Source organism: Hyperolius riggenbachi, chromosome 12 (assembly GCF_040937935.1).
Source record: "Hyperolius riggenbachi isolate aHypRig1 chromosome 12, aHypRig1.pri, whole genome shotgun sequence".
NCBI lineage: Eukaryota > Metazoa > Chordata > Amphibia > Anura > Hyperoliidae > Hyperolius > Hyperolius riggenbachi.
The window spans coordinates 7,267,296-7,294,656 of NC_090657.1; the positions used below are offsets into that span (position 1 = coordinate 7,267,296).

Below are 27,361 nucleotides of genomic sequence, written 5' to 3' on the forward strand. Positions count from 1 at the left end.
TTAGGGGTTGCTGTTCTTCCACAATAAACATTAATAGTGCAAAAAAAATGCTTGGACAATTTGCCTTCTTCAATCTTGGGTTGGCTTGAGCTTTAAAGTGGATCAGAGATAAACTTTTACTCATTGCATTATTGTGTTCCTTACATATAGTTTATAGGGCATTCCTCAAGCCAAATACTTTTTTTGTTTTGTTTTAATACTCTAATTCCCTATAAACTAAACAAGCCTCGCCCACAGCTTTTCAGAGAGCCTTGGCATTTTCAGACAGTAGCAAGGGCTCATGGGAGCTCAGTCTGGGCAGGAGGAGGGGGAGGTGTTACTAGACAGAGATTTCAGAGGCAGAGGTGAGGAGGGAGGAGGGGGAATTAGGTTTTAACAGGCTGAGCGCTAGAGATGCAGATCAGCTTGCCTGTGTGTAATGTGACAAACAGAACATAGCTGCCCTCATTGTATCACAGGAAGAAATAGTCATATACTGTTGAAGCTGTTTGCAGCTAGATATGCTGTGTAAACTATCTAAACTTTAGATAAGATATATAGACAAGTTACTTGTTATAGTTAGTTTTTCATCTCTGATCCGCTTTAAACAAACAAAGTAAAATGTTATACCGTATCATGTCCTCATCCTTCAGTGAATTATGAAAGATTTCTCACTCTGAGCAAATAAGAGACATACTCACATCATTGGGGTCCCGAGAGTCGCTGGCTTTTGCAATGGAATGAAGGTGTTTTGCAATACCGGCATCCAGCTGTGTAGGGGAAGAAATCAGAAGAAGATGGAGTAACAGGCGCAGGATGCTCAGTAAATAGGTAAGGATAAGTGGAGCGGGAACCTTACCTTCTGGGCAAGGGACTGCACTACTCCGCGGATCTCACGGTCCAGGCAAGCCACAGCGGTTTTGAGTTGATCGTGAAGCGTGTGCTGAAATTGTTCAGAACTTATGACCTCGCTTATCCTGCGTTCCAGAGATTTCCAGTCCAGCTTTTCAGGTAATGACTGAACTATCAACCGCAGCTGCTCAATATTATTCACAATCAGGCACAACTGCGGAAACAAAGCAGAAGTCAGGAAAAATGATGGGAAAAGAGAGGAATGGTAATCTATTTTGTGAATCAAGAGTCATTTGTGCATAGAGTGGAATTCATTTCTATTTGGCTTCTATTTGAGTTCAGCAACTGTCGTTTCAACCATTTAAAACTTATCTTATTGGAAGCCTGCCATCTGCTGGCTGCAAATGGTAGTTTTTTAATGTTTTATGTCTATAGCAGTGTTTCCCCAACAGTGCATGTTCTGCAGGAAACCTTCACCTAGGCACAGGTGGGGTAATTAGTGTCTCAGCTATGATGGAATCCTCCTAGCTGAGATACTAATTACCCCACCTGTGCTTAGGTGAGGATGCCTGCAAAACATGCACCGCTAGGAAGTCACGAGGACAGGTTTGAGGAACACTGATCTATAGTAGTATAGTGGCGAAAAAAACGAGAGACACACCTTATTTGAAAGTAAATCAGTCCAACAGTGATGTAGAGTGATGTAACAATGCAGAGTTGCCTATGTAAGGAACGCTCAGCTTCAGACTATGTAGTTGTTATGGAAGTTAATGTCAAAATGGTAACACGAAAGATTTAAGTGACTTTGAATGAGGGATGATCCTCAGTGCCAGAAGAGCTGGTGCTGCATCTCTGAAGCGACCACTCTTTTAGGATTTAGGATAAGGACTATTCTGGTTGAGAAAGGCTGGTGAACAAGAGAGCTGATGGGCGAGTAGCAGGCATAGTCCACAGCAATGGAAGGGCCACAGCACAACACATTACAGCTGAGTTCAATGCAAGTGCAACACAAAGCATATCCCAACACACGAGACAGACTTTGCAAAGGATGGGATTTAGCAGCAGGAGACCATCAGGAGTGCCTTTGGCATCACAGAAAAATAGGAAAAGACACCTGTTGCAGGCCCTTGCCACCATGCTTGATCACTCTCAAATTGGTTTGAGGAACATCAATCAGAGTTTAACCTGCTTCCATGGCCAGCTCAGTCCCCTGGCCTCAATCTTATTGAGCATCTGTGGGACAAATTCCAAATATCACTTCAAAGCTTGGAAACGCTGCCATCCAATCTGTCCCAATTTAGAGCTGCGATTATGTCAGCATGGGCCAACACTCCTCAGCAACGGTATCAGCATCTTGTTAAGTCCATGCCAAGACTATTGGCTGTCATCAGAGGACAAACTCGTTATTAGAGGGTGTATCTAATTTTTTGGTCACTCAGCGTAGATTTTTATCTTGCATATGGATGGCTAGGGATGCAAAGACTGGACCCCTCTGTCGAGAATATAGCATGAATACAGCCATTCCAATGCATCACCAAAAGATCCGGACTGCAGGATCATCTCGGCTGAGTGCATTGTTCCCTTCCTTACCCCTGCCATTGGAATCTGCCCCATCTTGTGCCACAACCACAATCCTTGCTGCTATCCCTCACAATGCCAACACAATATGTTGCTAGTCTATAGGCTAGCACTACATCTGTATGGTACTCAGCCTAAAACTGTTGATTGAGTCCCTATTCATGGAAGCAACAGTAATTGTGTTTTGTGTACACACTCTACGACCTGAATGATTCTAATCTTGTTTTCTAGTGTCTTGATCAGGTGATTGCCAATAGGTTAGGAGCTCATTTGATGTTATCCGGTCATTGAAATTCAAGAATATTGTTCAGGGAGACCATCAAATTCTGGAGTCTATTTATTAGGCTACGTTTCCACTGTAGCGTTACATTTTCGCCTGCAAAAAATCGTATAAGATTTTTCTGATTGGTGAAAAATCGCATGTAAATTTGTACGCGGTTTTATGCAAATTTTCGTACGCGAAAATTCGCATTAGTTACATATGCATAATCTGCCTAGTAACAGCTTAGTCATGACTGCTGACAACTTCCTGTAACTATGGATCTAATGCGAATTTTCGGGCAAGTAACGTGAAAATTCGCATTGCCTATACAAAGCATTGTACGCGAATCGTACGCGATGTCCGAAAAAATGATACAGGACCTCAGATTTTTTGACGCGTATGAACGCGTACGAAAATTCGCATAGAGTGGAAACAGCTGCATTGACTAACATTAGTTTTAAAATCTATGCAAATTTTCTGAGTAGAAAAACTGACACAAAACGCACAAGTGGAAACCTAGCCTAACAGTGGAAATACAGGGAAGGAAAATATAGGGACATATAAAAATACCACTGACCACTTTCCCAGACACATGTTCCATGCAGCTGCCTATATGTAGAGAAACTCCTGATGGCTGGACCAGGTGAGTGCGATCCTCTGCGCATACTCTGCAGGGGGCCCCCAAGAGACCACTATACACTATTCCTGAGACAGAGGCGCTAGGCGTTATCACGACTAATCACTGTTTGATAGTTCTACTTGTTATTGCCTGAGGAAGCAGGACTATACCTGCGAAACGCGTTGCTTTGTGTCCTGGAGTATGTCAATACATTTAAACTTTTGAAAATTGACAGTTTCATGTCTGCTTTGGGGAGGTAAGTCCACCACTGCCTCCTCAGCACTTTTACAGTTTTTAGCACATTTTATCCTGTTGGCGTCTCTGTTCCATTCCTGCGATACCTGTGTCCACCCTTGGTGAAGGGGCGATATACCCCCTCCTTTCCGATCTACAGAGAGCGACTTCTTAATCCTGAGTGGGGACAGGTCTAATCTCCCCACCCGCCTATACAGTGGCTGCCTAAACGGTAACCCAAGTTTGTGAGTATCATTTTACTTACCTCCATCTTCCCAATTTCCAATAAATACTACACTATATTGGGCTCTCGGTGTTCTCTTCTTTTTGTTCACTATTCACAATAGAAGAGTCCTGGAGATACTTAGGACACAGGGGCCCATATGCAATTAACCTTTTCACCTGAGTTTTCTCCTAGGTGATATTTTAATACCTTGCCATAAAATGCATTTTAAACCGCCAGCAACTAGTGTTGGGCGAACAGTGTTCGCCACTGTTCGGGTTCTGCAGAACATCACCCTGTTCGGGTGATGTTCGAGTTCGGCCGAACACCTGGTGGTGTTCGGCCAAACTGTTCGGGTTCGCCCGAACGGCTCATTGCCTGGCCGAACAGGGCCCCTGTTCGGCACGAACAGGGCCCTGTTCGCCCGAATACTGGCCCCCTATGGGGTCGCAGGCATAAGGGGGGAGCATGCCCCGATCGCGGGGGGGGTCGGAAATTCCCCCCACCCCCTCCGCTAGCGCTCCCCCCTCTGCCCGCTTCCCCATTCAAAAGTTAGGAAGTGAAACTGTACCTGTGCGGCCGGTAGTGGGTGACTGGCAGTGGGCGGCACTATGGAGAGACTGAGGAGGAGGAGGAGTCCGGAGAGTGACGCGTTGAGGGAGGCCGGGCAGTGGGCGGATCAGCAGTAGTACGGTACTACTGCTGATCCGCCCACTGCCCGGCCTCCCTCAACGCGTCACTCTCCGGACTCCTCCTCCTCCTCAGTCTCTCCATAGTGCCGCCCACTGCCAGTCACCCACTACCGGCCGCACAGGTACAGTTTCACTTCCTAACTTTTGAATGGGGAAGCGGGCAGAGGGGGGAGCGCTAGCGGAGGGGGTGGGGGGAATTTCCGACCCCCCCCGCGATCGGGGCATGCTCCCCCCTTATGCCTGCGACCCCATAGGGCCCCCAAAAGCGGGATGTTCGGGGAGTTCGGGGTTCGGCCCGAACATGCCGAACATTGCGGCCATGTTCGGCGAACTTTCCCGAACCCGAACATCCAGGTGTTCGCCCAACACTACCAGCAACCAAGAAAACACTCAAAATGAAATTGTTAGTACTTTTTTTACCAACCTGTGGGTACTTTTTCAATTGTAAAATGCTGAAAAGTTATTTTTAGAGAAGATGAAAATGATCTCCTAGGCAGTGGTGCTCAAATACCCCTTTTAAAAATTCGAATTTGGTCGAATTCGAATAGTAAATTATTCGAGGTCAGTCGAATATTCGAGTCGAATATTTTTTACTATTCGATTCGACCTCGGACTTCGAGCTCACTATTCGAGTCGGTATTCGAGCTCACTATTCGAGCTGACTATTCGAATTGGCCCAAAATAGCTTCCAACACTTGTTTTGAGGGTGAATGATGCAAGAAACATCTTTTTTTCCAAGTAACAACAGCAAGTGATTATGTGGGGATGTTCCTTTAAAAAAAAATGTGGAAAGAGAAGTTGTGTCCTTAATTTGGTTCAGTAGTGTAGTGTTACTGTATATACTTGTTCTTCTTCTTCTTTATCTTTCTTAATCTTCTTCTAGATCTTCTTCTTCTTCTTCTTCTTCTTCTTCATCATCTTCTTCTTCTTCTTCATCTTCATCTTCTTCATCTTCTTCTTCATCTTCTTCTTCTTCTTCTTCATCTTCTTCTTCTTCTTCATCTTCTTCATCTTCTTCATCTTCATCTTCTTCATCTTCATCTTCTTCATCTTCATCTTCTTCTTCATCTTCTTCATCTTCTTCATCTTCTTCATCTTCTTCTTCTTCTTCTTCATCTTCTTCTTCTTCTTCTTCATCTTCTTCATCTTCTTCTTCTTCTTCTTCATCTTCTTCATCATCTTCTTCTTCTTCTTCATCTTCATCTTCTTCATCTTCTTCTTCATCTTCTTCATCTTCTTCTTCATCTTCTTCTTCTTCATCTTCTTCTTCTTCATCTTCTTCTTCTTCTTCTTCATCTTCTTCATCATCTTCTTCTTCTTCTTCATCTTCATCTTCTTCATCTTCTTCTTCATCTTCTTCTTCTTCATCTTCTTCTTCTTCTTCATCTTCATCTTCTTCATCTTCATCTTCTTCTTCTTCATCTTCTTCTTCATCTTCTTCTTCATCTTCTCCTTCTCCTTCTTTTTCAATATCGTCTTCTTCTTCTTCTTCACGTATTTCTCTTTTCAAATTTTTTTTTAAAGAAATGCAGCTATTTTTGAGCGTAACAAATAGCTGGTGGGCGCACGCATGTTGGAAGCGCCATTGTATGTGCTCCCTGGCAGTGGAAACACAAAGACAGCAGGAGGTAAATTCAGCAGCAGGAGGAGGAGGATGAGTGTGTGGCAGCAGGCAGTCAATGAGGCAGGCAGCTCGCCGTGACATAATAGCCCTGGTACCTAGCGGTGATACCAGGGCTGTAAATAAACACAACAGGAGGTCCCAGACAGCGGTCGTGCAGCCCACATTGTGTCCAATACACAACTGGGACAACACAGTTTTCAACCCGGGCACCTCAGAAAAATTAAACCTTTTTTTTTTTTTATTGGTTTTTTTTGGTTTTGGTTTTACAACCAATATAGCTATTGTTTTGACGTAATAGCTGGTGGCAGAGTGGCAGCAGAAGGTAATTCTGTGTACCCTGGCAGTGGGAAACACAGACAGACAGCAGCAGCAGGAGGAATGGAGGAGCAGTGTGAGCAGCTATTGTTGTGACGTAATAGCTGGTGGCAGAGTGGCAGCAGACGGTAATTCTGTGTACCCTGGCAGTGGGAAACACAGACAGACAGCAGCAGCAGGAGGAATGGAGGAGCAGTGTGAGTGTGGCAGCAGGTAGGCAGCGTGACATAATAGCCCTGGTACCTAGCGGTGATACCAGGGCTGTAAATAAACACAACAGGAGGTCCCAGACAGCGGTCGTGCAGCCCACATTGTGTCCAATACACAACTGGGACAACACAGTTTTCAACCCGGGCACCTCAGAAAAATTAAACCTTTTTTTTTTTTTATTGGTTTTTTTTGGTTTTGGTTTTACAACCAATATAGCTATTGTTTTGACGTAATAGCTGGTGGCAGAGTGGCAGCAGAAGGTAATTCTGTGTACCCTGGCAGTGGGAAACACAGACAGACAGCAGCAGCAGGAGGAATGGAGGAGCAGTGTGAGCAGCTATTGTTGTGACGTAATAGCTGGTGGCAGAGTGGCAGCAGACGGTAATTCTGTGTACCCTGGCAGTGGGAAACACAGACAGACAGCAGCAGCAGGAGGAATGGAGGAGCAGTGTGAGTGTGGCAGCAGGTAGGCAGCGTGACATAATAGCCCTGGTACCTAGCGGTGATACCAGGGCTGTAAATAAACACAACAGGAGGTCCCAGACAGCGGTCGTGCAGCCCACATTGTGTCCAATACACAACTGGGACAACACAGTTTTCAACCCGGGCACCTCAGAAAAATTAAACCTTTTTTTTTTTTTATTGGTTTTTTTTGGTTTTGGTTTTACAACCAATATAGCTATTGTTTTGACGTAATAGCTGGTGGCAGAGTGGCAGCAGAAGGTAATTCTGTGTACCCTGGCAGTGGGAAACACAGACAGACAGCAGCAGCAGGAGGAATGGAGGAGCAGTGTGAGCAGCTATTGTTGTGACGTAATAGCTGGTGGCAGAGTGGCAGCAGACGGTAATTCTGTGTACCCTGGCAGTGGGAAACACAGACAGACAGCAGCAGCAGGAGGAATGGAGGAGCAGTGTGAGTGTGGCAGCAGGTAGGCAGCGTGACATAATAGCCCTGGTACCTAGCGGTGATACCAGGGCTGTAAATAAACACAACAGGAGGTCCCAGACAGCGGTCGTGCAGCCCACATTGTGTCCAATACACAACTGGGACAACACAGTTTTCAACCCGGGCACCTCAGAAAAATTAAACCTTTTTTTTTTTTTATTGGTTTTTTTTGGTTTTGGTTTTACAACCAATATAGCTATTGTTTTGACGTAATAGCTGGTGGCAGAGTGGCAGCAGAAGGTAATTCTGTGTACCCTGGCAGTGGGAAACACAGACAGACAGCAGCAGCAGGAGGAATGGAGGAGCAGTGTGAGCAGCTATTGTTGTGACGTAATAGCTGGTGGCAGAGTGGCAGCAGACGGTAATTCTGTGTACCCTGGCAGTGGGAAACACAGACAGACAGCAGCAGCAGGAGGAATGGAGGAGCAGTGTGAGTGTGGCAGCAGGTAGGCAGCGTGACATAATAGCCCTGGTACCTAGCGGTGATACCAGGGCTGTAAATAAACACAACAGGAGGTCCCAGACAGCGGTCGTGCAGCCCACATTGTGTCCAATACACAACTGGGACAACACAGTTTTCAACCCGGGCACCTCAGAAAAATTAAACCTTTTTTTTTTTTTATTGGTTTTTTTTGGTTTTGGTTTTACAACCAATATAGCTATTGTTTTGACGTAATAGCTGGTGGCAGAGTGGCAGCAGAAGGTAATTCTGTGTACCCTGGCAGTGGGAAACACAGACAGACAGCAGCAGCAGGAGGAATGGAGGAGCAGTGTGAGCAGCTATTGTTGTGACGTAATAGCTGGTGGCAGAGTGGCAGCAGACGGTAATTCTGTGTACCCTGGCAGTGGGAAACACAGACAGACAGCAGAAGGGCAGTACACAGCAGCAGCCCACTGTAGGTGTGAAATGTGTGGCTGCAGGCGACGTAATAGTCAAAGTGAACCAGGCTGGCTTAGTGAGCAGGAGCCAGGAGGTGGTAAAGGGTGGTAAGGCACATTAACGATGGTACTAAGTTCCGGCAGCCAGTTCATGTCCCCCTCTCGCCGACAACAGGGGCCAGGAACTCGCCTTCCACCCACGCCTGGTTCATCTTGAGAAACGTCAGTCTGTCCACAGACTTGTGAGACAGACGTGAGCGTTTCTCGGTGACCACGCCACCAGCTGCACTGAAGCAGCGCTCGGACAGCACGCTGGAAGGGGGGCAGGACAGCACTTCCAGGGCGTACTGCGCCAGCTCGCTCCAGATCTCCATGCGCTTGACCCAATACTCCATGGGATCAACAGGGGCATCGCTGTCAAGCCCGCTGTAGGACCCCATGTAGTCAGCCACCATGCGGGTCAGGCGCTGGCTGTGACCGGAGGAGGATGCTGCTGCATGCATCTCCTCTCTAGTCACTGCTGCCGGAGCCTCTACAGTCCTGTAGAGCTCGTGGCTGAGAGACAGCAGGTCTGTGGGGCGCTTGCTGCTGCTGGATGCAGGCACCTGCTGCTGCCTCTGTGCTGGCTGCTGGACAGTGGGGGTGGAAGGCTGGGGGAAGGCTTCCTCCAAGCGCTCAACAAGGGCCTGCTGCAAGCTCCTTATTTGTTGCGCTGGGTCTCCTCCTGCAGGCGGCAGGAACTGGCTCAACTTCCCCTTGAGGCGTGGGTCCAACATCATGCTGATCCAGATGTCCTCCCTCTGCTTCATCTGGATCACCCTGGGGTCCCTGCGCAGGCACGTCAGCATGTGCGCTGCCATTGGGAAGAGGCGGGCCACGTCTGCTGGCACATCGACGTCAGTGCTGTCCTCCTCATCCTCCTCCTCTGCTGCCTCATCCTCTCTCCACCCCCGCACCAACTCAGCTGCACTGCGCTGATCCCCCTCATCAGCAGCCAGGTCAGGGACCTCCACCAAGTCCTCCTCCTCCTCCCCCTCAGAGGTGGACTGTGCAGCTGCTTGCCGCTCCTGCTGGTCCAAGGCTGCCGCTCCCTGTGCCAGCAAAGCATCGAGTGCCCTGTTCAGCAGAGAAACCAGGGGCACCCACTCGCAGACCATAGCATGGTCCCTGCTCACCATGTTTGTGGCCTGCAGGAAGGGAGCCAGCACTAAGCACACCTGCTGCATGTGCCTCCAGTCATCATCGGGGACGATGGACGGGATGTTGCTGGTCTTGTCCCTTCTCTGAGCTGCGGAAACAGTGGCCAGGGCAAGGTAGTGGTTGACAGCGTGCTTCTGTTCAACCAGACGCTCCAACATCGCCAGGGTGGAGTTCCAGCGAGTCGGAACGTCAATGATCAGCCGATGGCGTGGCAGATCCAGCTCCTTTTGCACGTCTTCCAGGCTCGCACAGGCTGCAGCCGAGCGCCGGAAGTGACGCACAACGTTCCTTGCCGTTTCCAGCAGCTCGTCCATCCCCTGGTAGGTGCGCAGGAACTTCTGCACCACCAGGTTCAGCACGTGGGCAAGACAGGGGATGTGGGTCAGGTTTCCCCTGTCTATGGCAGCAACCAGATTGGCCCCATTGTCGGACACCACCTCTCCGACTCTGAGGCCTCTGGGGGTCAGCCAAATCCGCTCCTGCTCCTGGAGTTTGGCCAACACGTGGGCTGCCGTCAGCTTGGTCTTGCCAAGGCTGACCAAGTGCAGCAGCGCTTGGCAGTGGCGGGCCTTCACACTGCTGCTGAGGCGGGGGGTTTGGCCAGGTGTGGCGGAGGATGGCAGAGGATCGGAGGAACCCGCTGCAGTTCCCCTGACCCTGCGGGGTGGCACCACCCACTGTGTTGCTGCTGCTGCTGTGCCCGCTGCTGCTCTCCCATCCTCACCCCCTTCCACCAAGCTGACCCAGTGGACAGTGAAGGACAGGTAGCGGCCTGTCCCGAAGCGGCTGCTCCAGGAGTCCATGGTGACGTGGACCCTTTCACCAACCGCGTGCTCCAGCCCTCGCTCCACATTGGCCATCACAAAGCGGTGCAGTGCAGGAATGGCCTTGCGGGCGAAGAAGTGTCTGCTGGGGAGCTGCCAGTCTGGGGCTGCACAAGCAAGCAGCGCCCGCATGTCGCTCCCCTCCTGCACGAGCGTGTACGGCAGGAGTTGGGAGCACATGGCCCGTGCCAGCAAGCCGTTCAGCTGCCGCACGCGACGGCTGCTGGGAGGCAGAGCCCTAACCACCCCCTGGAAGGACTCGCTCAAAAGGCTCTGGCGTGCCTTTTTGCTGGCACGGGAATCAGCAGACGGAGCAGAGGAGGCCACTGAGGACTGGCTGCCAGAACAGGCCTCAGTGTCGGCGGCAGGAGTTGCAGAGGGGGGAGGAGCAGGGCGTTTCCGCACTCCTGCTGGTGCTGCTGGAGGAGCAGGAGGGCGGGTGGCTGCTGTTGCTGCTGCTGCTGCTGAAGGCTGTGCAGTGATGGGATTGGTGCCACTGCCAGCACCAGATGCCTTCAGCCTCTGGAACTCCTCATGCTGGTGGAAGTGTTTCGCAGAAAGGTGGTTGATCAGCGAGCTGGTGCTGAACTTCAAGGGGTCTGCACCTCTGCTCAACTTCCGCTGACAGTGGTTGCAAGTGGCGTACTTGCTGTACACTGTGGGCATGGTGAAAAACCGCCAGATTGGTGACAAAAACATCCCCCTACGGCATGGAAGCGCTGCTGCCTGTTTCCCTGTGGTGGTTGGGGGGGGGGGGGGGGTCTTGGGTGCGGCTGGTGGTGGTACTGGCTGATGCTGCTGCTGCTGCTGCTGAGCCTGAGACACCAGCAGGCTGTGGGACGCTGCCAATGCTTGCAATGATGCGCCTCCTTGCAAGGCCCACAACCGCATCCTCCTCCTCCTCCTCAGAGCTGCTGAGGACGACATCCTCTGGATGTGTTGGCACCCAGTCTCTGTCTGTCACCGGGTCATCATCATCATGCCCCTCCTGAAACATGTCCTGCTCTGATGATGACCCCCCAAACTCCTCTGCTGATGCATGGATGGGACGCTTGACTGTCGCCACAGTCTTGCTGTCCAATCCCTCCTCCCCCAAAGTGCCCATCAGCATCTCCTCCTCCAAATCGCCAACAACAGCATTCAATTGACTCATCATGCCTGGGGTCAAAAGAGTGCTGAATGAGAGGTCGGCGACTGACGGTGAACTGGCCTCCTCCCCAGACCCTGCTGGGCGGCTGCTGCGAACAGGGGTGGTGGTGGTGGTGGTGGTGAGGGTGGAGGCCTCGGATGCAGAGCTGATGGCGGGCTGCTCATCCTCCGTCATGAGTTGCACCACAGTGTCTGCATCCTTTTCCTCAATGGGACGTTTCCGACCCGGCTGGAGGAAAATGGGAGCAGGTGCTACACGCTGCTGCTGCTGTGTCTCTGCAGCGTGAGTTGCAGATGCTCCTCCTGGGCGGCGCCCAAGGCGTCCACGGCCAGTGGCTATGGGAGGAATGTTAGCCACTGACGCTGCTGCTGCTGCTGCGGAACTGTGCATGGTGGCGCGCCCGCGGCCGCGGCTTGCCACAATGCTGCTCCCTCTCTTCCTGATTCCCTTGCTGCCCTTCCCCTTGCCCAAACCGCGCTGGCTGCCACTTCCAGACATCTTCAATGTTTTGGGCGTATAGACAAAAGTTTTGTAAAAGGGCGGGTGAAAAGTGGGGTACTTTAATGGAGTGGGTTGGTTGGTGAGGTGACTGAGTGAGTGTCCCCTAGTACAGTAAGTAAGTATTAACAGTCAGGAAGTACAACTAGCAGTTACAATAATCAGTAGTAGTAATCACAAGTAAATTTAGTGTGTGTACACTCAGACAGTGAGTGCACGCACGCAGGAGCTAGTAGCCTATGGACACAGTGACTGAGTGTCCTAGACTCCTAGTACGGTAAGAGTAAGTAAGTAGTAACAGTAAGTAGAACTAACTAATAACAATAATCAATCAGCGATCAGAAGGAAATGGAGTGTGGGTGGTGTGTGTGTACACTCAGACAGTGAGTGCACGCACGCAGGAGCTAGTAGCCTATGGACACAGTGACTGAGTGTCCTAGACTCCTAGTACAGTAAGAGTAAGTAAGTAGTAACAGTAAGTAGAACTAACTAATAACAATAATCAATCAGCGATCAGAAGGAAATGGAGTGTGGGTGGTGTGTGTACACTCAGACAGTGAGTGCACGCACGCAGGAGCTAGTAGCCTATGGACACAGTGACTGGGTGTCCTAGACTCCTAGTACAGTAAGAGTAAGTAAGTAGTAACAGTAAGTAGTAGAACTAACTAATAACAATAATCAATCAGCGATCAGAAGGAAATGGAGTGTGGGTGGTGTGTGTACACTCAGACAGTGAGTGCACGCACGCAGGAGCTAGTAGCCTATGGACACAGTGACTGAGTGTCCTAGACTCCTAGTACAGTAAGTAGTAACAGTAAGTAGTAGAACTAACTAATAACAATAATCAATCAGCGATCAGAAGGAAATGGAGTGTGGGTGGTGTGTGTACACTCAGACAGTGAGTGCACGCACGCAGGAGCTAGTAGCCTATGGACACAGTGACTGAGTGTCCTAGACTCCTAGTACAGTAAGAGTAAGTAAGTAGTAACAGTAAGTAGAACTAACTAATAACAATAATCAATCAGCGATCAGAAGGAAATGGAGTGTGGGTGGTGTGTGTACACTCAGACAGTGAGTGCACGCACGCAGGAGCTAGTAGCCTATGGACACAGTGACTGGGTGTCCTAGACTCCTAGTACAGTAAGAGTAAGTAAGTAGTAACAGTAAGTAGTAGAACTAACTAATAACAATAATCAATCAGCGATCAGAAGGAAATGGAGTGTGGGTGGTGTGTGTACACTCAGACAGTGAGTGCACGCACGCAGGAGCTAGTAGCCTATGGACACAGTGACTGAGTGTCCTAGACTCCTAGTACAGTAAGTAGTAACAGTAAGTAGTAGAACTAACTAATAACAATAATCAATCAGCGATCAGAAGGAAATGGAGTGTGGGTGGTGTGTGTACACTCAGACAGTGAGTGCACGCACGCAGGAGCTAGTAGCCTATGGACACAGTGACTGAGTGTCCTAGACTCCTAGTACAGTAAGAGTAAGTAAGTAGTAACAGTAAGTAGAACTAACTAATAACAATAATCAATCAGCGATCAGAAGGAAATGGAGTGTGGGTGGTGTGTGTACACTCAGACAGTGAGTGCACGCACGCAGGAGCTAGTAGCCTATGGACACAGTGACTGGGTGTCCTAGACTCCTAGTACAGTAAGAGTAAGTAAGTAGTAACAGTAAGTAGTAGAACTAACTAATAACAATAATCAATCAGCGATCAGAAGGAAATGGAGTGTGGGTGGTGTGTGTACACTCAGACAGTGAGTGCACGCACGCAGGAGCTAGTAGCCTATGGACACAGTGACTGAGTGTCCTAGACTCCTAGTACAGTAAGTAGTAACAGTAAGTAGTAGAACTAACTAATAACAATAATCAATCAGCGATCAGAAGGAAATGGAGTGTGGGTGGTGTGTGTACACTCAGACAGTGAGTGCACGCACGCAGGAGCTAGTAGCCTATGGACACAGTGACTGAGTGTCCTAGACTCCTAGTACAGTAAGAGTAAGTAAGTAGTAACAGTAAGTAGAACTAACTAATAACAATAATCAATCAGCGATCAGAAGGAAATGGAGTGTGGGTGTGTGTACACTCAGACAGTGAGTGCACGCACGCAGGAGCTAGTAGCCTATGAACACAGTGACTGAGTGTCCTAGACTCCTAGTACAGTAAGAGTAAGTAGTAACAGTAAGTAGAACTAACTAATTACAATAATCAATCAGCGATCAGAAGGAAATAGAGTGTGTGTTGTGTGTGTACACTCAGACAGTGAGTGCGCACACGCAGGAGCTAGTAGCCTATATGAACAGTGACAGTGAGTGTCCCTACGGGTACAGTAAGAGTAAGTAGTAAGTAAGTACAACTAACAATAATCAATCAGTAATCAGAAGGAAATAGAGTGTGTGTACACACAGACAGTGAGTGAGTGCACACACGCAGGAGCTAGCTAGTAGCCTATAAACAGTGACAGTCAGTGAGTGTCCTACTCCTAGTACAGTATAACTACAATACTATTAGTAAAGGACAGCAGAAATACTGGTATAGATGATGAGAGAAATAAACAGAGGACAGCTGCCCACAGAGGCAAGGCCCCCCTGAGGCCTAAACCTGTAAGCTTGCAGCAGCTGCCTGTCTCTAATGTAACACACAAGCTACTAACTAAAATACAATGTCTATCTAAATAACAACAATACAGGTGTATATGGCAGGTGTAGGTGAGCAAAAACGCTAGGTAAATGAACACAATAGAGCACTTGCTAAGCCAAAGCACAAAGGAGCAGATCTCTCTCTGTACAAGTCTCAGGCAAGCATGGAAAACCCGAACATGGCGGCCGCTATTTATAGGGTAGGGGCTGGCCAGGGTCCCCCTCTGTGATTGGCTGCCGTCAGAGGGCCTGGGAGCCCTCTGATTGGCTCTAAGCACATCAATCTGGGCTATGACGCTATTCGAGCTCGGTACCGAGCTCGAATAGCGCCGGTTTGCTCGAATAGCTCGAATAGTGAATGGGCTATTCGAGTGTTCTCGAATAGCCCATTCGAATAGCTACAGCTATTCGGAGCTCGAATACCGAGCTCGAATAGCTGAAAAAGAGCTCGAATATTCGAGCTACTCGAATATTCGAGCTCTGCTGAGCACCACTACTCCTAGGAGATAACTAAGGTGAAAAAGTTAATTGCATATGGACCAGGGTCGGATCTGACAGTTTGCTGTGTGTGGTTCACAGAGTTTCTCATTGCATTGTGGGAAATAACAGCCTTTTCCAACTGCCAAGCAAGCAGCTCCCTGTGTGCATATACTTCAGACAGTGGTGGGAACCGAGCAAGCGGGGGGTGTATGTGCGCGCATTGCGGGGGGTAGCGGCTGTGACCTAGCGCCCGTTTTTTTAACAGGCGGGCATTTTTACTAGTTCTGTAATATTACTCAAGCCAAAGACGCAATACAATCCAGTGAGTGTCCCAGTGTACCTTGTTTGCAGCCTGTGCAGCGTCCCCTTTGTCTGACAGCTCCTCAGCTCTCCGCTTGATCATTGTGCAGTATGTGATGGCGATTCGACACATATCCTTGAAAAAAAAAATGAAAGTAATACACCTGTTACTATTATTTTTTAACTGATGAAAGAGGTCCCTAAGGCCCTGTTCACAGTGCTCAGTTGTGTTGCAGAATAATTCTGCCTTTCAGCTCACTGCCCAATTCTATGCGCCTGTTCACAGTACTGCGTTGTAACTGATTGCATTATTGTAACTTGCAGCTTCAATTGAGTTATCAGTTGTTTGAGATAAGTGCATTGCTTTAGACCTCAGTCGGCAGAACTCAGTGTGCTGTAAATTCTTGGAATGCTTTGATGTCTCTCTACTAGCAGAAAATACAGAAACTGAATGCAGAAATCCTCTATTATTGTCTCACACTGCCCCCTAGTGACAAGTGGCCACAAATACACATTACAGCAGTACTAATTAAAAGAATGGAAATGTAACAAATAAGAAATAAAAATGTGCTCAAATAAATTGGACTGGAGCACTTGCAAGCCTCAAACTAAATTGGCTTCTAAAGGGTTAAAGTCCATGTCCAGTCTCCATGGCAGTTCACACACATTATGGCGGATATGGCATGCGACTGACAACTGTGAATACAGCTTAAAGAGAAACTCCAACCAAGAATTGAACTTTATCCCAATCAGTAGCTGATACCCCCTTTTACATGAGAAATAGAATGATTTTCACAAACAGACCATCAGGGGGCGCTGTGTGACTGATATTGTGGTGAAACCCCTCCCACAAGAAACTCTGAGTACCGCGGTACTCTGGGCAAACTGCCACAATGTAACAATGTTCACAGACAGGGAATGGCTGTTTACAGCTGTCTGTAACAGCCAGAACAGCTAGAAACAGCTACATAACCTGCCCACAGTAACAATGTCACCATGTAATACATGTCAGAATGTGAATCTGGGAGAGGAAAGATTTTACAATGAGCAAACACTGACTAAATCATTTATACATAATTATTGTAAAAATGAAGCACTTTTTTTATTACATTATTTTCACTGGAGTTCCTCTTTAAGGCTGAGTTCAAACTATGCTGGAGTAATGCCATGACGGAACCCCTAGAGGGCTCCACTCCAGGGTCTGCCACTACTCCAGAGCACGGGCATGCCATTCATCAACCAGATGGTAACACAATCTGCTATCCAGAAAATGATGTGTATGTCAGATGTTCCTATAGGTTACCACAAGAAATATGCGTGAAAGGATGCTCAGGAAAGCAGGGGCACATTCTGCATTTCTGTTTCAATCCTTTCTCCACTGCAGTAAAATGCAGAGCAGCAGACGATAATGTGAACTGGCCCTTAGTTCAAAAGGATACTCCTTCTCCATTGTAAGTAGGATACAGCATTCCTTCTAGGTACTGTATATAGGGACTGCGTCCCACACCATGGGGTTGGTTCACTATAACAAATAGCGTGCTTTATCAGAGTTAACATGCCTTATTAGAGTTAGCATGCCTTATCAGAGTTAACATGCCTTATTAGAGTTAGCATGCCTTATCAAAGTTAGCATGTCTTATTAGAGTTAGCATGCCTTATCAGAGTTAACATGCCTTATTAGAGTTAGCATGCCTTATCAGACTAGCATAGAGAGCGTTACAGACATGCCTGCTAATTGGCAATGACGAGAGCTCCAGTCGTCCTGCCCTGAGCCCCTGCAGGTCCAATCACTTTGAAGGACATTATCCCTGCACTTTGATTGGCCCAATAAGCTGCCTGTCAAGTTTCCTGTCAAGTGACAGGCAGCCTATTGGGCCAATCAAAGTGCAGGGATAATGTCCTTTAAAGTGATTGGACCTGCAGGAGCTCAGGGCAGGACGAGTGGAGCTCTCGTCATTGCCAATTAGCAGTCATAAGTTTGTAGCGCTCGCTAAGCTACTCTGATAAGGTGTGTTAACTCTGATAAACCATATTAACTCTGATAAGGCACACTATTTGTTATAATGAATCAACCCCCTTATAATTTACTCATGTAATGATGCATGCTAGTGTTGCTATTCAGGTGGATTTTTACCTGAACAGCTCAAATTCCTGTATTGAAGTTCTAAACTGCTAAGTGCATCCCCTCTCGGACACAGGCAAAAGGTTTATTTAAAGGAAAACTGAAGTGAGGATGACACATTTATTTTCTTTTAAACAATACCAGTTGTCTGGCAGCCCTGCTCATCTATTTGGCTGCAGTAGTGTCTGAATCAAACCAGAAATAAGCATGCAGCTAATCTTATCAGATCTGGCAATAATGTCAGAAACACCTGATCTGCTGCATGCTTGTTCAGTGGCTATGGCTAAAAGTATTAGAGGCAGAGGACCAGCAGGGCTGCCAGGCAACTAATATTGTTTAGCCAGTAGCCGTGATTATGGCAGTATATCTACACTCCACAGTAGTACTGTTGCCATTTCTTGATACTTATCTCTGGCGTTTGATGTGCAGCCCTTCCCCATGACTGGCAGTTACAGAACAGATTGGTGAATGGGAGCATTTATGAATAATCTCTGCTGCAACAAACAGCAGAGGTCATTACTGAAAAAATGTGGTGGACAAACATAATAGTGCACTAAAGTATTATATTTCTCCACTAAAAATCCCTACACATATAAATAAAATAGAGTTAACCCCTTTCTGCCTTCCATAGTTAAAAAAAATTGAAAAACATGTAAAAAAAATGCCAAAGTGATGGAATTTTAAAGAGAATACATAAATTGTTATGTTAGAGACTCAGCATTTTATATATTCATGCCATGAGAGTATGTTACTGTTATTTTTGCAAATAAAGGCTTGGAATTTTTGATCAGGTACAGTGAAAAAGCAAAAAATAGAATACACCTTTATTTCCAAATAAAATAATGTCGCTATACATTGTACTAGGGACATCATTTAAATGTTGCAATAACTGGCACAAATGTGCAAATAAAATGTGTGGGTTTTATGTACAGTCGCACGTTTTATTTTAAAACTATAATGGCTAAAAATGGAGAAATAATGATTTCTTTTTAAATTTCTTCTTATTCTTGCTAAAATGCATGTAAAATAAAATAATTGTTAGCCAAATGTACCACCCAAAGAAAGCCTAATTGGTGTTGAAAAAATAATGTAGATCTTCGCAGTCTGCTACAGGTTCTACAGCAGGGATGGGCTGCACCTTAATGGGGAGGGTGCAGCTGCATTGGGGGAGAAGATGGCTAAACGGTTGGAGGAGATTTTAAACTAGGATCTGGGGGGAGGCGGGAGGATAAAGTCTCAATATGTAGACAAGAGAAGGTAAAAAGACAGTGGGAGCCTAACATTATGGGGGTGGAGAGGGGGGTGGGGACAGAAGATTAAGGAGGTTGGTAAAACTTCAAGAAGCCCATTTCATGTAAACAAAATTGGTAAATGTGGTGGTAAAAATATAAAGTGCATGGTAACCAATGCTCGGAGCCTTGCAAATAAAATAGACGAACTAGAGTTCATTCTGAATGACAAAGGCTATGACATTGTGGGAATAACCGAGACATGGATGGATGAAAGCCATGACTGGATAGCTAATTTAAAAGGATACAATGTGTTTAGGAGGGATAGAACAGGGAAAAAAGGTGGAGGGGTTTGTCTCTTTGTTAAGAATTCTCTTACAGCTGTCCTCAACGATGAGATGGAGGAAGATTGCGAAGATGTGGAGTCCGTTTGGGTAAATATTCATGGTGGAAATAAAAGTTGCCAATTGCTTATTGGGGTATGCTACAGACCACCTCATATTAATGAAGCTGCAGAACTGCGATTACTACAGCAGATTGAAAAAGCTGCAAGTAAAAATGAGGTCATAGTTATGGGCGACTTCAACTTTCCAGACATTGACTGGAGTATTGAGGCTACCCATTCTGGTAAAAGCAGCAGATTTCTGGCAGCACTACAGGACAATTACTTGACTCAAATGGTAACGGAACCAACTAGGGGGAATGCGTTACTGGATCTGATCATTTCTAATAGACCAGATAATGTATCAAATGTGCAGGTTCAAGAACATTTGGGAAATAGTGATCACAACATGATAACATTTGATCTGGTGACTGATAGGCCACGGGGCAGCGGGACCACTAAAACTATGAATTTTAGAAAAGCAAAGTTCAATCAAATTAGGCAGGCACTAAGTTTGGTGAACTGGGATAATGTACTACAAGGGGAGGACACTGAAGGGAAATGGCAAGCTTTTAAACTTATTCTCAATCAATATTGTAGTATGTATATCCCATATGGAAACAAAATGTCTAGGAATAAAAAAAGGCCTCTATGGATGAATAGAAAGGTTAGGGATAAAATGAAGAGGAAAAGGAATGCCTATAAGGTCCTAAAACAGAAGGGGACCGAGGCTGCAGTAAGCAATTATAAGGAGTGCAATAAAAATTGTAAAAAAGAAATTAGGCTGGCAAAGATCGAAGCTGAAAATCAAATCGCTAGGGATATCAAATCTAACCCAAAAAAGTTTTACAAGTACATCAACTCTAAAAAAAGAAAGGTTGACTGTATAGGACTCCAGAGGGTTTCAGGGAAGCCAGGAACACCTTGAAAAGAGAGTTGAAGGTGGCAAAGAGAGACTACTCCAACAAGCTGAGTCGCAACCTACAGTCCAACAATGTCCGGGAGGTCTGGAAAGGCCTAAGGGCAGCCACCAACTTCAAACCTCCTTCTCAACACATTTCTCCGAGCACTGCACTAGCTGAGGATCTCAACAAATTCTATTGCAGGTTCGAGGCCCAGCCCACCCTCCCGGCGGATCAAACGTCCACATCCTCACCCGAGAATCCACCACCCCCCTCCTCTCCTCCACACGCTGGTCATTCCCCCTCAACACAGCTAACAGTCCAGGAGACCGATGTGCTGCGGCACCTCCGGAAGCTAAACACTAGGAAGGCCTCAGGCCCAGACGGCATATCCCCATCCTGTCTAAAAACATGTGCGGGACAGTTAGCCCCGGTCCTCACTTCCATCTTCAACAGATCCCTGGAGCTGGGAAAAGTTCCCTCCTGCTTCAAAAAAGCCGACATCATCCCGGTCCCCAAGAAGCCAGGAGTCACGGACCTAAACAACTTCAGACCCGTCGCCCTAACCCCGATTATCATGAAGACCTTCGAGAGACTGGTCCTCTCCTACCTGAAGCTTCACACTGCTACCCTATTGGATCCTCTACAATTTGCATACAGGGCAAACCGGTCTGTGGAAGACGCCATTAACATCTGCCTTGCACATATCACTGAACACCTGGATAAACCAAAGACCTATGCAAGGATCCTCCTCCTGGACTTCAGTTCTGCGTTCAATACCATCTGCCCAAACATTCTGCATGACGATCTGGAACGGCTCGGTGTCGACCCAACCCTTTGCACCTGGATCAAGGACTTCCTTACGAACAGGACACAGCTAGTGAGACTCGGAGACTGCTCCTCCAGTGTAAGAACCACAAACACAGGCGCCCCGCAAGGATGTGTACTGTCTCCGATGCTCTTCTCCCTGTATACAAACAGCTGCACCTCCTCCACGGATACCGTCAAGGTCATTAAGTTTGCGGATGACACCACCATCGTAGGACTCCTGGGCGATAAAGCGGAGCTGGAATATCACAGCGAGATCGAGCGGATTCTCAGATGGTGCTCTGACAACAAACTCGTACTAAACACAGCAAAAACAGTGGAACTGATAGTGAACTTCAGAAGGTACGCGCCACCACCCAGCCCGGTCATCATTGATGGCACCAAAGTCTCCAGGGTACACAGCGCGCGGTTCCTAGGCACCACCATCACGGAGAACTTGAGATGGGACGTAAACACCTCTACCACCCAAAAGAAGGCCCAGCAGAGACTGTTCTTCCTGAGGCAACTAAAGAAGTTTGGCATGCCCAGGGAGCTACTGACCAGTTTTTATACGGCGACCATCGAATCTGTCCTTTGCTCCTCCATCATTGTCTGGTACGCGGGTGCAAATGCGAAGGACAGGCTCAAACTCCAGAGAGTCATCAACGTGGCTGAGAAGATCATTGGGTCGCCCCTGCCACCCCTGGACCTTCTCCACACATCCAGAATGAGGTCCAGGGCAAATAGAATCACACTCGATCCCTCCCACCCGGGCAATCACTTCTTCAGTCCCCTTCGCTCGGGACGTCGCTTCAGGTCCATCTACACCAAGACCACCAGGCGTAGGAACACATTCTTCCCTCAAGCGATCACTCTCCTAAACTCAGACTCTATCCCCAATGCCATCTCCTAATCCCCTTCTGCACCTCGGGGCACTTAGAGGACGAACGCGCGCCCATGGGCGGGCACTCATGTCCATCTCGGCTTAATACAGCGACAACCGCTTTATGTGTCTTTTGCTATGTGAAATGTTTCTTTTTAAATTGTACTGTGTGTAATGTTATTTGCACTGTTTGCACTTGACAATATGCCTTGTGTCCACAAACAATTCCGGGTGCGGCGCCTGTCGCACTTGGCGAATAAAGTGATTCTGATTCTGATTCTGATTCTAAAGGATTAGGGTGGGAACTCAATGGTGGATGACCAAGGTAAGGCTGAGTTTTTAAATGCTTTCTTTGCTTCTGTCTTCACAAAAGAAACAGCACTGTTGCAAATTACAGAGGCAGAAGAGTCTCAATCTTCTAACTGTAATATTAAATACTTAACGCAGGAAGAAGTAAGGGCAAGACTAAATAAATTAAAAATAGACAAGGCACCTGGCCCGGATGGTATGCATCCTCTGGTCCTAAGGGAATTAAGTTCAGTTATAGCTAAACCCCTTTATCTTATCTTTTGTGACTCTCTTGCAACTGGCACAGAGTCCCAGGGGATTGGCGTACAGCCCACGTTTTCCCATTATTTAAGAAGGGCAAAAAATCAGATCCAGGAAATTATAGACCTGTAAGCTTAAAATCAGTTGTATGCAAACTATTTGAGGGGTTACTAAGAGATACTATACATGACTTCATAGTAGAAAATAATCTTATTTCTCAGCATCAACATGGGTTTACTAAAGACAGGTCCTGTTTGACTAACATGCTCAGCTTTTATGAGGTAGTGAATGCTAATATGGATATTGGGAATGCTGTAGATGTGATATACTTGGACTTTGCAAAGGCCTTCGACACTGTTCCCCACAAAAGTCTGGTGTAAAAGTTGAGGATGCAAGGACTGGGGAAGAGTCTGTGTGCTTGGATAGGGAACTGGCTAATGGACAGAAAACAAAGAGTTGTGGTCAATGGATCGTACTCAAAATGGGAGACGGTTAGCAGTGGGGTCCCACAGGGGTCTGTTCTGGGTCCAGTGCTCTTCAATTTATTTATTAATGACCTAGTAGATGCAGTAGTGAGCAATGTTGCTATTTTTGCAGATGATACAAAATTGTGCAGAATCATCAACTCTCAGGAAGATAGTGTCATATTGCAACAGGATCTGGATAGGATGGCTATATGGGCACATACATGGCAGATGAAATTCAATGTTGACAAATGTAAAGTCATGCATTTTGGTCGTACCAATGGTCTAGTACCATACAAAATAAATGGGATACAGTTGAAGACATCAAACTTGGAGAAGGACTTAGGAGTACTCATCGACAACAAGTTAAATAATCGTACTCAATGCCAAGCCGCTGCAGCTAAAGCTAACAAAATTTTGGGATGCATTAAAAGGGAAATAAAAACTCGAGATGCTAGCATAATATTGCCCCTGTTTAACTCTCTAGTAAGGCCACATCTGGAAAATGGAATTCAGTTCTGGGCACCACATTACAAAAAAGATATTGCAGTTTTAGAGCAGGTACAGAGACGAGCAACAAAATTGATACGTGGGATGGAAGGTCTCGCTTACCAAGAAAGGTTAGATAAACTGGGTTTATTTAGTCTAGAGAAAAGACGCCTTAGAGGAGATCTAATTAACATGTATAAATACATCAGAGGGCAATATAATAGCTTGGCGGATGAGCTTATTGTCCTTAGGCCTTCTCAAAGGACTAGAGGACATGATCTGCGCATGGAGGAAAAACGTTTTAGCCATTTATTTAGGAAAGGGTTCTTTACAGTAAGAGTGATTAAGATGTGGAATGCATTGCCACAGGAAGTCGTTATGGCAAACTCTATACCTGCATTTAAAGGGGGCTTAGATGCTTTCCTTGCGTTAAAAGACATCCATGGCTACAATTACTAAGTTATGCCTAATGATGTTGATCCAGGGATTTTATCTGACTGCCATATGGAGTCGGGAAGGAATTTTTCCCTCTTGGGGCTAATTGGACCATGCCTTGTAAGGGTTTTTTCGCCTTCCTCTGGATCAACAGGGATATGTGAGGGAGCAGGCTGGTGTTCTACTTTGTACTGGTTGAACTCGATGGATGTATGTCTTTTTTTCAACCAAAATAACTATGTAACTATGTAACTATATTTTGGTGTGATAAGTGGTGAAAAAGTTATTGGAAAATAATTGGAAGGAGTGCTGAAATGTGGAAATTGCTGTGGCCCATAAGAGGAAAAAACCCTTGTGGGGAAGTGGTTAAAAGGAAAGGTATATGGCAGCCTCCATATATCTCTCACTTCAGCTGTCCTTTAAGTTACAAGTCATTACTGAAAACATCTATTGGCAGGACTAAATGGAGATTTGAAACACAACTGATGGTGAAAGAACTCTTAGGGCTAGTTTACAGTGCATCAGTTGCATTGCAGAATAATTCTGCATGTCAACTCACTGCCCATACAATTCTATGGGCCTGTTCACACCTCTGCATTATAAGAGATCGCAGGTAGCACATGGCAATTTTACCAGTACTTAAACCACTAGTTTTAGTTTGCATTGTACAATCAGCACAACCAGCAGTACATGGGTAACATTTAGGCTACTTGCACACCAAGACGTTGCGTTAGGTGCCACGTTAAGGTCGCATAACGTGCACCTAACGCAAGGCCTGGTGCTCTTCGTTGTGGACGTCAGAGTGAGCCGCGTTGTGCAGCTCACTCTGGCACCCGTGATGCCGCGATGCGTACTCTTAGACGCATGCGGCATCACGTGGTTCCGCCGGTCAATCGCCGCACAGAGCGGAGGCACCAGGAAGTAAACACTGCACGTCACAACGTGCAGTGAATATTAATTAGCCATGTGCCTGGCCGCTCTCCGCTCCTCCCCAACATGACTGAGCATGTGCAAACAGTCTAACACGGCTTAAGCCGCTGTAACGCCGTAGCATGCTGCACTTTCACTACAACGTGCAGCGTTACATGTAACGCAACGTGGGCAGTGTGAACAGCCCACTTGTGTTACATTGCTGTGCGTTGGGGGAGCGTTACAGGCTGCACTAACGTGCGCCTGTAACGTCCCTGTGTGTAAGCAGCCTCAACCTTACTGATGTAGTCAAGTGGCATAAGTACCGTTAACATTTTTTACTGCATTAAAAAGTAGGGTGGAATAATTCATGAGTTACGTTTTGTGAATTAACAGCAAGGTAAGACATTTCTGAGGAACCCGACAGGAACTAAAGATATCACAGCAACACCCCGCTCGCTAACCCTTGCTACAAAATAAAATCAATAGTCTGTGCAAATTATTTTGTGCACACTGACCAGATCTATTAGTAGCAGGATAAAAGGGCGCCGGCTGAGGGGGGACGAAAAGGGCGCTGCCTTAGACTTTAATGCAATTATCATTAATACGGCGAAAAAAGCAGAAAAAAGGGCGCCGTGGTAAATATCCTTAACAGCATTAGAACATTACAGTTTTTGAAGTATTTTATCGTTTTAGAAGCTTGCAATGTTATAGTTTTTGTCATATTATTTTGTTTATCTTTACAAATTTTACGTTATCAAAGATATTATCGTTACTATGTGTAAAAGGGTGTTTCTGCAGAAGGAGTGGTAAGGGTTAGGCACCACCAAAGGGAGTGGTTAGGGTTAGGCACCACCTGGGGGGGTCTTTGGGTTAGGCACCACCCGGGCGGCGGTTAGTTTTAGGCAGCACCAGGGGTGGTGGTTAGGGTTAGGTACCACCAGGGGGGTGGTTAGGGTTAGGCACCACCAGGGGGTCTTAGGGTTAGGTACCACCAGGGGAGATTTAGGGTTAGGCACCACCGGGGGGGTGGTTAGGGTTAGGCACCACCAGGGGAGTGGTTAGGGTTAGGCACCACCTGGGGGGGTCTTTGGGTTAGGCACCACCCGGGCGGCGGTTAGTTTTAGGCAACACCAGGGGTGGTGGTTAGGGTTAGGCACCACCAGGGGGGTGGTTAGGGTTAGGCACCACCAGGGGGGTCTTAGGGTTAGGTACCACCAGGGGAGATTTAGGGTTAGGCACCACCTGGGGGGGGGGGTCTTTGGGTTAGGCACCACCCGGGCGGCGGTTAGTTTTAGGCAACACCAGGGGTGGTGGTTAGGGTTAGGCACCACCAGGGGGTGGTTAGGGTTAGGCACCACCAGGGGGTGGTTAGGGTTAGGCACCACCGGGGGGGGTGGTTAGGGTTAGGCACCACCGGGGGGGTGGTTAGGGTTAGGCACCACCAGGGGGGTGGTTAGGGTTAGGCACCACCAGGGGGGTGGTTAGGGTTAGGCACCACCAGGGGGTGGTTAGGGTTAGGCACCACCAGGGGGGTGGTTAGGGTTAGGCACCACCGGGGGGGTGGTTAGGGTTAGGCACCACCGGGGGGTGGTTAGGGTTAGGCACTACCAGGGGGGTGGTTAGGGTTAGGCACTACCAGGGGGGTGGTTAGGGTTAGGCACCACCAGGGGGGTGGTTAGGGTTAGGCACCTCCAGGGGGGTGGTTAGGCACCACTGGGGGGTTAGGGTTAGGCACCACAGGGGTGGTGGTTAGGGTTAGGCACCACAGGGGGGGTTAGGGTTAGGCACCACCGGGGGGGTGGTTAGGGTTAGGCGCCACCAGGGGAGTGGTTAGTTTTAGGCACCACCAGGGGGGTGGTTAGGGTTAGGCACCTCCAGGGGGTGGTTAGGCACCACTGGGGGGTTAGGGTTAGGCACCACAGGGGGGGGTGGTTAGGGTTAGGCACCACAGGGGGGGTTAGGGTTAGGCACCACCGGGGGGGGTGGTTAGGGCTAGGCGCCACCAGGGGAGTGGTTAGTTTTAGGCACCACCAGGGGAGGGTTCTGTGTGAGGGTAGTATTGGTTTAAGCTTTATTGTTGAATTACATAACGATATTTAACATTAATATCTTTTCGTTATTATTTCTCGTCTTATCGTTAACAAAGCTTGACAACGATGTTTAACATTATCAGATTTCATTAATAACTGGTGCCATTCCGTTATCAACTCGGGCCCTTTTTTCAAGGCGCCCTTTTTTCATGCACGCGATCTATTGTATGGAGCAACTATGACTGCATCTTACCTCAGTGAATTTAACCATGATCATAAATGCCTCCTCTGGGTCAGGCCAGGCCAGCTGCTGCCATGTGCGTCCAATCTGCGTGAAACACGTTGACAGATCCACTGTGGAGGCGCTGTGCTTCTGCATGTCTGACAGAGGAACCAGCTGGAAAGGAGAATGTAACATTACTGCTACTGATACTCATGAGTATTTGTGGTGCAAGGTTTAGTTTACTTTTTAGCACTCTCCCTATCCCATCTATTCTTATCAAAGCTTAAACCTAATCCTAATATAATGCTTCACTTACCTGGGGCTGGATAGTGTACTGCCTAAAGCGGTATTGTCACCATAAAAATCTAATTTCAACAGCAACTGGTCTGAGTGTGTTAAGTGATAAAGCAGCTAATCCTGCATTC

The 27,361-nt window shown here is 47.3% G+C and overlaps 1 protein-coding gene across 2 annotated transcripts in view; it reads right to left on the reverse strand.

Annotated features, from left to right (window-relative positions):
- The window catches only part of UNC13D (unc-13 homolog D), a 218,722-nt gene that overhangs the window by 43,794 nt on the left and 147,567 nt on the right, over positions 1–27,361 (reverse strand). For both annotated transcript variants that reach the window (XM_068261959.1, XM_068261960.1), the window contains exons 24-27: positions 26,967–27,110; positions 15,550–15,645; positions 839–1,045; positions 681–749 (exon numbers count right to left, since the gene is read on the reverse strand). In XM_068261959.1, the coding sequence (XP_068118060.1) occupies positions 681–749; positions 839–1,045; positions 15,550–15,645; positions 26,967–27,110 (516 nt within the window). The remainder of the gene's footprint in view (positions 1–680; positions 750–838; positions 1,046–15,549; positions 15,646–26,966; positions 27,111–27,361) is intronic.